This window comes from Parambassis ranga, chromosome 13 (genome assembly GCF_900634625.1).
Source record: "Parambassis ranga chromosome 13, fParRan2.1, whole genome shotgun sequence".
NCBI lineage: Eukaryota > Metazoa > Chordata > Actinopteri > Ambassidae > Parambassis > Parambassis ranga.
In genome coordinates this window covers 19142601-19154641 of record NC_041033.1, presented here as the reverse complement: position 1 = coordinate 19154641, position 12041 = coordinate 19142601, and the positions used below count along the sequence as shown (strand labels likewise).

General features: G+C 39.7%; 1 protein-coding gene across 1 annotated transcript in view; it reads right to left on the bottom strand.

Moving 5' to 3' along the window:
• Positions 1–12041, bottom strand: part of gbe1b (glucan (1,4-alpha-), branching enzyme 1b) — a 72725-nt gene that overhangs the window by 52051 nt on the left and 8633 nt on the right. Inside the window, exons 3-7 of the mRNA XM_028419244.1 lie at positions 9573–9688; positions 7070–7195; positions 5656–5791; positions 2731–2821; positions 1204–1413 (exon numbers count right to left, since the gene is read on the bottom strand). Of these exons, the coding sequence (XP_028275045.1) occupies positions 1204–1413; positions 2731–2821; positions 5656–5791; positions 7070–7195; positions 9573–9688 (679 nt within the window). The remainder of the gene's footprint in view (positions 1–1203; positions 1414–2730; positions 2822–5655; positions 5792–7069; positions 7196–9572; positions 9689–12041) is intronic.

The following is a 12041-nucleotide window of genomic DNA, read 5'->3' as shown; positions in this document are numbered from 1 at the left end:
AGTTAGAAATAAAGGACTCCTACAGTGAAGGGTAAATGCACATCGACTGTACTCAGTTAATTACATTTTCTGAAAGGCTTTCAAAACTTTAGTTGAAAAAAAAAATCAAAATATGAAACAATATGAAACAATATGATAACATGGGAATCAATGCACAAAAGCTCAGCAGCTGTTCGGTAAGTGAAACAATGAAACAATTCCCTTAAAGCTCTTTAGGTATAAACATGCCGGACAAATTAAATAAATGATTCCTCAGTACTCCTGAAACTATGGCTGACTTTAGTTAGAAATAGAGTTAACAGCAGACTGCTTTAAGTTTACTTTCAAGATACTCAGATTCACAGTTCCAGATGCAGTGAAGCATCCCTGCAGTATTATACTGCCACTACTGTGCTTGACTGTGTTATTTGGGTTATACACTCCATACATATACAATCCATTTCTTCCTCCAAACAAAATCAACTTCTCTGTGCACAAAGACCTCTAGTGTCATATTATCTGACCAATGACACACTTTCTGTATGTGTAATCCTCCCCAGGTCCTCAGCATACTTCATTCAGGCTGGGAGGTGTCTTTCCTGCAGAAGTGAAGTTTTTCTGCAGCCTCACAGTCCATTCCTGTGCAGGACTCCTGACTCTCTCCTCTGACACCTCCATTCCAAACCAGCCTTAATCATTTACTAGTGTCATATTGGCAGTTGTTCCAGAGCCTTCCAAATATTTTACTTCCTCCCTCTGCCAGACTTTTTCTGCCGAGTCTGACTCTCTTTGAACTTCTTGGTAATATTTCTCACACTAGTTCTTGAAACTTGGAAGTGCTTTGATAAAGTTAAGACATTAACAATCCTTTTTCTCTAAAGTCTAAACTTATTTATTTCACTTTTTGCCATGATGCTTTCACAAGTGTTTGGGCAAAACTTGTTATACTATATGTGTACTGCATTCCTCACTTTTAAGTGCCAATCAAATGATACGAACCACTCCGTTAACGCATGGAGTACATACTAGCATTAAATAAGTTATGGCTGAACAAAGAGGACAGTTTATAATATTATCTGTTGAATTTTTAGTTTTTTGTGAAAAACATCTGTTACTGTTGGGTAATTTAGGCTTTTTCAAGGGAAATACTTAAAAAATGTTGTGTTGAACACCAGATCTGAAAGGTCAACAGTTTAACAGTGAAATAAGTAAAACACAAAATACCTGGAGTAGTTGAAGAGACGGCTGTCCCACAAGCTGTGCTCGCCCCTGGGTGGGGAGTGGAAGAAACAAGAGTCACTGCCATCAAACCGGTTCAGGCCGTCCTCCGTGTTCTTGGAGGCATGGCTGTGCACAACATCCAGAAGCACCATGATGCCCATGGAGTGAGCCACATCAATCAGCTGCTTCAGCTCATCTGGGGTACCATAGCGACTGTAAATAAACACATTTACACATATACATTAGTTTACCTGATACCCTTTAACTCCACTTAATCATAACTCTTAAGTCGAGTGTTTGACAGCAGCTTATGTATATTCTTTCTCCAAGGTCACATTCTAATGCCAGACCCTCTCCTCTATCTCGTATGCAGGGCTATGACTGACAATGAGCAGGTGAATTTACAGCATAATTACATTTAAACATTTGCAATTTAAATACCCACAACCTCATCTACCAGTGCTTTGTTTCACCATCAGCACAGTGAGTCATTTGTCTAAAGCAAAACAACCCCACTGTCAAAGGGGTTTTATGATATTTGATAGATTTCATTCCATTTTGTATGTATGCATACACACTTCCATACAAACCAAACACATCAACTTGTTTGCACACACTCCTCACTTTGTCCAATGACATATTCTCTGTCCTTTCAGCTATCATAATATCAGCTTCCTTACTAAACAGGATGCATAGCGGCAGGATTACCCCTCTTCCCGGTATTCAAGCACAAAGGTTTTAAATGACACTGAGAGATCAATCAAGGGTGAAATTACAATATATACTTTGTGGTTTATGCTCTACTATAATACTAGCAAGGAAGCAGGATCTCTGAAAGACGATAAAGTCTCGGACTAGTCCACCTTTATCTATGACTCCTTCTCCACTCCCTGGATTAACAGAAAATGTATTTACAGAGAGATTATTGCTGGTGTGTCACACTTCCTAACCTTGGTTTAAGGTGACTGAGTTGAGCAGAAATTTGCTCACTTAGTTTGTTTCCACAACAGTAAGAAGTTACACATGTCACCAAACAATATAAAGACAACATGCAGCTTATTAAAGAGGCAAAAATAATGTGAATAATAATGTTAAGGAGCTGAGGAAATAAGGATGACGTCAAGGATTTCAATGTATCACAATTAGGCTGCAGCTACTCACATAAAGCAGATATATGAAAACAAACTGGTGTGTAGTGCATGTTTTTTGTTTTACTACTACAATTTTAGACGATTTTAAGAACACCCCAGATGAAACGGTTCAGGCAGTTTGAGTTCTTTTACATAAAAATAGTATCATTCTAACAATGAGTGTATCTTTTGGTACAGTCATTACAAGATTATTCCCATTAATCAGGATTAACGGCAGAATCAAGATGCTATTTTCTTTCAACATCAGCTCTGTACTTCTAAACTAAATGAAATCTTCTATATTAGGTGAACACTTTTTAAGTGCTTCCTATATGCTGTTATTATAACAAGGTAATTACAATAAACTTAAATATTAATGATACAAACATGAAATATTTACCTGGAAGCAGCAAAGAAACTTGTAATCTGATATCCAAAGCTTGCATAGTAGGCATGTTCCATGACAGCCATCAGCTGAATACAGTTGTAACCTAAAAAAGTAAAATATACATCATTACGTTAGAACATTTATGTCTGTTTCATGTTTTCTACCATGTTAGAGCACAGTGCAATAGGTATCAGACACCCCTACATTACATTACATCCTGTTTTTTACATGGCTTCATTTCCTGCAGTAACTGGAGGGGGGGGGGTATACTTCCCATCTTCTTGTTCCTTATAAGCTCCCACTGTTTAGATCTTATCCTCAACAATATTAAAAAAATGCAAATAATTCTTGGACCGTGTGGCAGCTGGATGGCCAGACAAGGAAAAAAACCACAAGGAGTACACAAGTTATTTATATAAATATGATGTCAAAGAGTTGATACTAGTTGACCTGTGTCAGTCAGACTGTATGAGCTCCAGGCATTTCTCTCTTTTGACACAAGCTCTACTATCCTACAGACAAGCTGTGGCAACTGGGAAACGCCAGCTATCAGAGTCAGGAGGTCATGTACAACATTTCAAAAAGACCTACGAAAACTGCCTCTATGAATGAGAGAACAACAGCCTTTTAAACTGCCACTGAGCACTCCAGAGGGAGGCCCTGCGGTTTTTCACTGTTGTGTGGAGCAGATTTATATATTTATATATAAATATATATATATTTTTCAGGCAAGCGAGAGAGAGAGAGAGAAAAAAAACTTTGCCTTCTGAAGGAGTGTGACAAAGCACTGGGGTGAGAGGAAGTTTCTCTTTTTTTATATTTATATATACTCTCTTTCAGTCAGGAGAATGAAATGTGCAGGCAGAGTCAGCCGTCACTGGAGACTGTGGAGTTTAGCCTCCTGGAGAATCCTATTGTGCAGAATCCCTCAGCTGCTGCAGGTAGATTCTTTGACAGCATTTACTCTGGCTGTTTCCCTACCCACCAAACGGGATGACATGACGAAAAAAAAAGGAGGAGGAAAAAACACAGCATTTATCATATTCCTCCTGGTTTGCTGTGCCAGTTACAGCTGTGCCTTTTAATACAGTCGGTGCAGCAGGCTGTTTTTGAATAATGCCTTGTATGAGTAGTCACAAGAGAGAGGGATGTGATCCATACGGTTAAAGACATGTTTGAATTTGGTTCTATATTACTATTATGTTGACTTATTGTGAATTTTAATACCTTTAATGTCATCCCTCTAGTGTGAATCGAGGTAACGAGTGTGAGTGTGCCAAATAACCACTGATGAAATTACATAAAAGCTCTCGCATTTACACTGCTGTAAACCGAGTGTGGCAACATTTTGTGCAAAACTTGTAGACCATGCAAAGCCAGCGATGCTTTGATAGAGATCATAAGCGGAGCTAATGCAGCAGATTTGCGCTTCGGCTCCCCAACGTGTGAAGCATCATGCTGTTTTTTCCTCTGCTCTGAGAAGCAAATACAAGTTACTGTAGAAGAAAAGGCCAGTTGAGGTTTGCTTTACTGTTACTGGAGGCATAAGCACCTGCACAATGACTAAAGACATCACACATTTGCAATTTGCACCAATGACAAATATCACACATGCAACACTGAGGTTCTAAAGCACACCTGCAATTTCATGGCCAACCAAAAGAAAAGAAAAAGAAAAGATCTCAACAGCAATGTCCTTTTCTCTAAAAGCCTTACCAGGTTGCAAAAAAAAAATCACAATTTAGTGGGCAACTTTATTCTACCAAACAACACCCAGCAACTGAAATTTCTCACATGCCAAGTTCAATTTATTTCCATTATACTGGAGAGAAGGCAGAACTCTCTACAACTGACATCTCCATCAAAACCATCTGGATAGATAAATATCACTGCAGACCACTGGAAAAGAATATGAATATTTTATTTAGAGGTGAACTGGTGAGGTGGATTATATTTTGCATTCGGTCAAAAACATCCTGCCTGAAAAACAACAGTTTTTATATGTATCATCAAAAAACATGTTTCTCCTTATGCATGCACATATTCAAGCAAAACTGTAATGTGTAAATGCATTATTATTATCATACTATAAATCTTATACCAATCCAAGTTGAGTCATGTTATAATACTTATTTAATCAACTGTCTGAGTCCTGTATAATCAAACTCAGAATAGCTGCTTTAGTCTGTGACACATTGCCAGAAGTTCAACCAATCAGCCAGCCCACCGACAAGATCTGTAAAGCTCGAATTAATCAGAGCAAAACAAAGCAGACGTGAGTCAGCATGAGGAAAGGAATGTTATAAAACAACACTTAACTTTAGATTCATTATTGTCAGATTAATAAACATTGAAACTTTATGTCTCCACATGTGTGTGTTTACTGAAACAAGGGTGCTGAAGGTGGCTTTTCTCCATGTCTGAGCCGTGAACAGGAGAATAAAAAACAAGCTGTCAGTTTGGGATCCATAACTGCTGTGTGCTGAACATGCTTGTCGTTTTTTGCTTTTGTTTTTTTTTAAACGCTGCCCAGTGGTCGATGATCCCTTTAGGTCATGGCAGCAAACAGAATGTTGACTTGCTGATGTGGTTTAAAGCAGAGGGAGTGTGACAGCAGCACTGCTGCGGTGGCAGTCACAGCAGCAGCAACAGTGTGTCTACTATGTTATGCACTCCAGTGTTGACACAGACAGTGGAACTTGTGTGCACATATATATATATACATATATATGTTTTTCAGCCACACTGGTGTGTACCAAGATATCCTATAGCCTCCTATTTAATGCTTCATTTTCTTTCCATATTTGGCTAAAGCGGACACAAAAAGCAGGATCACAGCAAGGTGATTGTTGTGCACTTTTAACAAACAAAATAAGACGGTGGGCCAAAAATGAAGAGAATAATCATACATGGAGAGGATGTTTTCTCAAATCTTACCTAGATCTTTGATGCGAGGCAGCACGTTGTGTGTGAAGTTGGTGTATGAGGCGATCTTCGCCTCTGGTGAAGCGATGCCCACGTGAGCTTCATATATTCTCAGGCTTGTGGGCTTCTTTGGTCGCGGGTGGACATGCTGGGGAGGAAACGAAAACAGTGCAAAGACTAATAAGTCTGGCATAGCTAAAAATACATTTGCCGAGTAATTATGAGCCATGAAGTGAAAAGACAAAGTGTGGGTTTTCTGGGTCTCTGCACCAGTGTTTTTACCACAGAGTCTGATAATAGCTCTACATGTGTTAAACAGTTAAATATCCATGATTCACTCTAATGCGTTATGCAATGAAGAGAGGGATCCTTTTTATACATGGAACATATTTCCGGATGGCTGCCCACCAGGGCTTGTGAACCCTCTATTTGAAGTGCATGATTGCCACTTGTAAATAATAAAAAAAAATAAAAATACCACCGGTGAGAGGGCCCCTCTACTTAATATGACGCCAAATAACAAGCGATAAAGAAAGCAAGGTGGCCTTTAATAGCCTCTTGTCGTTTTGCTTGTTCACTCTAGGACATCAAGTAGCATTGAGACACATTCAGACCCTCTCAAATCAACACCCGCATTTAGATTAGCCACAACAGCTTTACTTCTGAGACACAAGGCTCATTTAGAATGAATGACTGCAGGATGGACAGAAGCCGAGGCTGATTTAGAACATCACAGACAGTTGTGACAAGGCTAGTCAGGATAATAATAATAATACATCGAACTTATATAGCTCTTTTCTAGGACAACACTTTACAGATGTATTATTCATTCACACCACACATTCACACAGTGGCAGTGGTAAACTACAGATATAGGGGAGACTGACTGAGACGTGGCTGCCAAGGTGCGCCTACGGCCTCTCCGACCACATTCATACACCAGCGAGTGTGCTGGAGGCAATGTGGGTAAAGTGCCTTGCCCAAGGACACACAACAATGACTAAGGCAGCGCTGGGATCGAACCGCCAAACTTCCGATTATTGGCTCTCTACCACTGAGCCACTGCTGAGCCACTGCTGCCCATTTGTTTGTGATTAAACCATTTGTTCAAACTAGTTTTAGATAATTAGCTCTATCTGATTCTTCTACAATTTTCCCACAGCATACTGCATGAAGTCACTGATCATCACTTTTCACACAATACAAGATCCTTCTGAAATATTGACAGCTCAGAAAATGCTTCTAGTAATAAAAATTTAAAAAAAGAAATCAATCTCAGTGTGAGTGTTTGTGCTGCATAGGTGTTTTTTGAATAGTGTTTACTCATACCTTTACTAGTTTTTAAACCAAAACAAAAAAAAAGAATAAAAAAATATCATGCTCTTTTAAAAAAAAAAAGAACAACATTAAAATAATAATAACATACACTGTAGGGCTGCGGGGGGTCCCAGTGAACCCAGTCGTAGATGACAGATTTCTCCTCTCTGATCAAATATTTGGCCCAGGGCGAGATCCGGTACAGGCGCTCACCATCCTTGGTGTGAACTACCACCTGGGAAAATAAGACAAATGAGTGCTACATTATAGCAAGGGCACTTAAACAATGACAGAGAATGGATGTTTTAAAAGGCACTTACATAAGGAGAAAGGAAAGTGACACACACGCTGCAGGGTTCTTATACACTTACACACTTCTCATCAGATCATATATGAGATCTGAGTACAATTGCCATAAATCTTTATTATGTAAAACGCTTACTTATTTTACACACAGCATAGTAAAAGTGAGCTCTGATGAGAAGATAAAGGATAATGAATTAAAAAAAACATACAGAAAAGAGGGATGAAGGACAAACATATGCAAACTACAGTTAAAAAAGAAAAAATGCTCTGAAATTGACAAAAAAAAAAGAAAAAGAAAAAGGAGGAGCGATAACAGCACAGTCTACTTTTAGAGGCCCCGACAACAAATCATCAGAGGCTTCAAAAGGCCCCTCTGCGACTCCTGAGCGGTTCTGTCTGAATGCATGCGATTTTACAGTCAGCATTTATTTACATCTTTCAGCCGTGAAATGCTTACATCATAAAACTGGGCTGCTGTATCTCCCCATCCATTATACAGAAAGATGGTGCAGATTGTTCAACCAATAAAGAAAACATTTTTCAAAACGTGTCAACATATAAACCGCCCCCCCCTTCCTGACAGCAAGTGCTCTCCACTGCAGGACTCACAACTTAAAAAAACAAAAAAAAGTCTTACACAAGGCTCCTTAGAAGACAATTTGGACAAAAAGCTACAGTATTGACCAGAATACTTGTTGTGAATGTGGATTTGGTGGCGATTATGCTGTGTTAAATTTTGTAAACGCTGCTCTCTTTTATTGGTTTTAACACAGCCACACACTGGCCCATCTTCAGAGGGGATTTGGCCCAGGGAGCAATTTCAGAAAAATAGGAAATCTAAATCATTATCCTTTGCCTTTCATCTATTATGTTTGCAATTCAGGATTGAAAGGGGGTAAAATAAATATAGTTTGGAAAACTGACAAGTTTCTTTGCCTCCATCAGTCAAATAAGAAAGGAGAAAACCAGCGTGAGAGTTCAAAAAAACCCTCCAAGAAATCGATCCTGCAGTGTTACCCACAGTATGTGTTCACCCTGTTTTGCCCCCCCTGCAGAAGCAGGCATTAGAACCCAACTAATTCTGGCGAGTGTTGTGAAGTAATGACTGTTTCAATGCCACCTGCCTGTGAGCCGTTGGCCAGGCTCCCCTCTGGGGTTTTTTCATTATGGCCTGGCCACCTGGGGGTTAGCTGCCTGGCTACCCTTATGACATGCTTCACAGTTTATGGGATTACGAAAAGATAGTTGGATAAATGGACTGGCATAAAGGCTGACAGAGTGGTGGTCCTTCAGACAAATTGATCAGCATTAGGAACATTAAAGGAAGTCCAACTGCTGAGCTTTCTGAGGGGGTGTATGAACAGGGAAAAAGTGCAATATGTGAGAAGTAGGTGTGGATAAAAGAAGTGTTTGATCACATAAATAACATTTCTGCTCACTTCCCCACAGTCGAGCCTACTTGCATCATAAAGAGCTCATTGTAACAACTGTACCTACAAAAGACACAGCTTGTTTATGGAGACAAATTGGGTCCTGAACAAAGGGGATGGAAGGGCAAGCTGCTCTACATGAGAGTGATTGGAGCTAGGCTTGTGCTTCCACGAGGGAGTGCTGTGGAACTAATTCTAAAGTGGAGCTCACAGCAAGGCAGCCATTCATAGGCAGCAGGGGTGCACAAGGAAAGGCCAGGTGCCAGCGTTTCCATCTGCTTCTTATCGTCCTTAGACTGACCTCCGCTGACAATGGGAGCTGGGCAGCCTGTCCAGGGCGCGGGAGTGTGCCAACGATGACCCAGTCCCAAGGAGAGCGGCGCAGCGATGCCATCCACTCCACGTCTGGCATCTCATTTCTGGGTTATTTCTCATCCACGCTGTTTGCTTGGGAGACAATGCATAATGGGAGGTGCATCTGCATTTGCATGTAACCCTGATGAATTATTTACTAGAGCTTAAAACCAATCATGTACGCCCACTGTGGGCTGTGTTTTTTGCGGTGAAACAAATACAACACAATGTCCTGAGGGATACCTGCCACAGATGGGAGCTGAAATAAAAGCCATCAGCTGGGCTCCTCAGGTGTGTCTACCCTCCACTGTGCAGACTGTGTACATACAGTAATCTCCCTTCTGCACTGTGAGTATGACATGTTGTTGATGGCGGCGTGCCAGGTTTTCACTTGGTTCATAAGACACCACAGTCGACAGGGAATCTCCCACGAACATTATAGTGACAAGTCCCCGTGCCGCCACAGAAAGCTGACACCTACTGAGGGTGTGAAAATAAGCATGAAGATGTTCTGTTCTCTACCTTGAGCTTGGTGTGATGATCCACAGCTGGAGACTTGTCATGCTTGGGTGGAAGAATCAGTTCCCACTTGCCAAATTCTTTCTTGGTGTAAGGATGGGAGAATTTGTTCCAGTCATCTAGGTATAAACAAATGCATCGAATTAAATGCTTTACAACGTAAGGCAAACATAAAGTCTGATCAAAGCTGCAGAGGGAAAAAAACACACATCAGGATAATGAATGTTATTGGGAGTTCTCATACAGGTTTGTATGAGATTTTACTGCTCATCATAACCAGAAAGAAACACTAGACTTTAAATTTCCAGATGGTCTTTAAAGGCATCATCTGTGAATGAACTCAGAAAATATCCAAATCTAAGCTTAAAAGCATAATATTTAATCGAAACCACTATTTGACATCAAGACCACATTGTTCATTAAATAAAATCTCTAAAAATGAACCATTTGTAAAAAAATTCTGCACCACTCTCCACTACTATGAAGCAGTAACTGACTCACTCGCAACCAACAGTCACATCCGAAACATTCAGTGCATATTTGGCTGCTCCGCAGGCATTCTATTGATGCACAGAGTAGAGGGTTAAAAACTTCACACTTAACTTTCTATATCAGGTAAAGCCGACACTCACCACGCACATACCATATTTCAGTTTAACGTACAAATGAGATATTTATAACTTTATACTGCATTGTTGTACTGCACAAAATGTGCTTGAGTTCACTTCACTTGTGGCCACGATTGTGCCGTTTCCATGGAGGTGCAGGACTTAATAGTGCAGTGAACAACAAGCTCACATTGACTAAATATGTGACATAGATCACTCCCTGAAACTAATCAGTGTGGAGAGCAGAATTAATGAACAATATTTTAATCAGCAGATGTGTTCATTATAGAAAAAAAACACTAAAATGTAATGCTGCACTTAGCTGAACATACCACTAGAAGTCATCGTAGAATGTTTAGATATTTATTAATTAACAGTTTCATTCGTCCTTATCACAGCAGTGTGTTGCCGCTTTGCTTTGTGCTAACAACAGCTTGTCGCCGTTGTGACTTTTGTTCTATTTCAATATCCCCCTGTGGTCACAGCACCTCTTTATTTTTCAGACTTCTACATCCGTTTTCGCACAATTGTTGCTCTCACGCTCCTGTAAAACCTCTTACATAATTCTTTCTAGTTTGTTATCGGCACTCTTCTTCACTATGCCATACAGAGTAAAGCAAAAATAAAGAAAAACTGATAAAATCCACTTAACTGCTCATTGAATTTTATCTGAGTGAACAACAGAGAGGCCTTACACACATAATCTGCTGATACCACACTGTCAATTGCCACTGAAAGCCAGGGATATATTTGGACACAAAACATTTATTATATATACTGACCACCTTAGCGTGTCAATTTAGGATGTTGTTTTTATTCTGTAACCTGTTTCTGCTTACTATTCATGAGCAAAACACAACAGCACAACAGAAAATGAATCACAGAGATTCTCCAGAAGTGACTGGGCAACACACCAGCACTTTCTACCAGCAGGCCACAAACATTTTTTCCACAATTTATTTATCTCCCTTTGCTTAAACTCCTCTGAAAAAACAGTGAATTATGCATCCAACCTGCACCATATTCATGACTGGGGCTGCTGGCTGTTTCCACATTTACTATGAAATTGAAATCAAATAATATGACTGAGCCGTGTCAAAATGTAATCTCTCACAGAATTGAATGTTGGAATTGAGCTGCTGCCCAAGGTCCTGGGAAGATAATTAAAAAGGGAAAGAGAAGAGGAAACAGATGGAAAAGGAAATGGCAGAAACAGAACTAACTGGCACAAAAAAATCTGTAGTGACAATAAACAAATTGACATATTTCTGTTTTGCACACAGCACCAATAACAGCCTATTACTATTAGTATTTTTAGTAACACTAATATTGTGTCACTATCAGTGGAATTACCTGCAGGGTGTTATCTCTGCGCTACAGCCATGAACTAAGTATGAATATTGCAGTGTGGCAAATGGGACCCCATGCAAGTTTTGTGCACCAACCTGAATTCATTACATTTCAGTATTACACAATTTTTTTTTTACATTTGCTGTCATTTTTGTTTTCCAAATGAGAGTAAGATATTCATCCTGACATGTGGCGTAAAAAAAAAAAACAGAGTAGCAGGAGACGAAGAAGACGAAGAAGCAGAGTAATATAAAAATATAATATACATATACAAAATAACAAGAAGGAGAAGGGCAAAGGTGAAGGAGGAGAAGCGACGAAGGGGAGGAGTAGAGGAGAGGAAGAAGCTGGAGGATGAATGAGAAGAAGATGATGATAGAGAGGAAGATAATGAAGATGAAGATGGGAAAAACAAAGAGTGATGATGATAAAAAAAGGAGAAGATGAAGATAAGGATGAGAATGATGTTGATGAAGAAGGAGATGATAAAGACAAAGATGATGATACAGAAGAA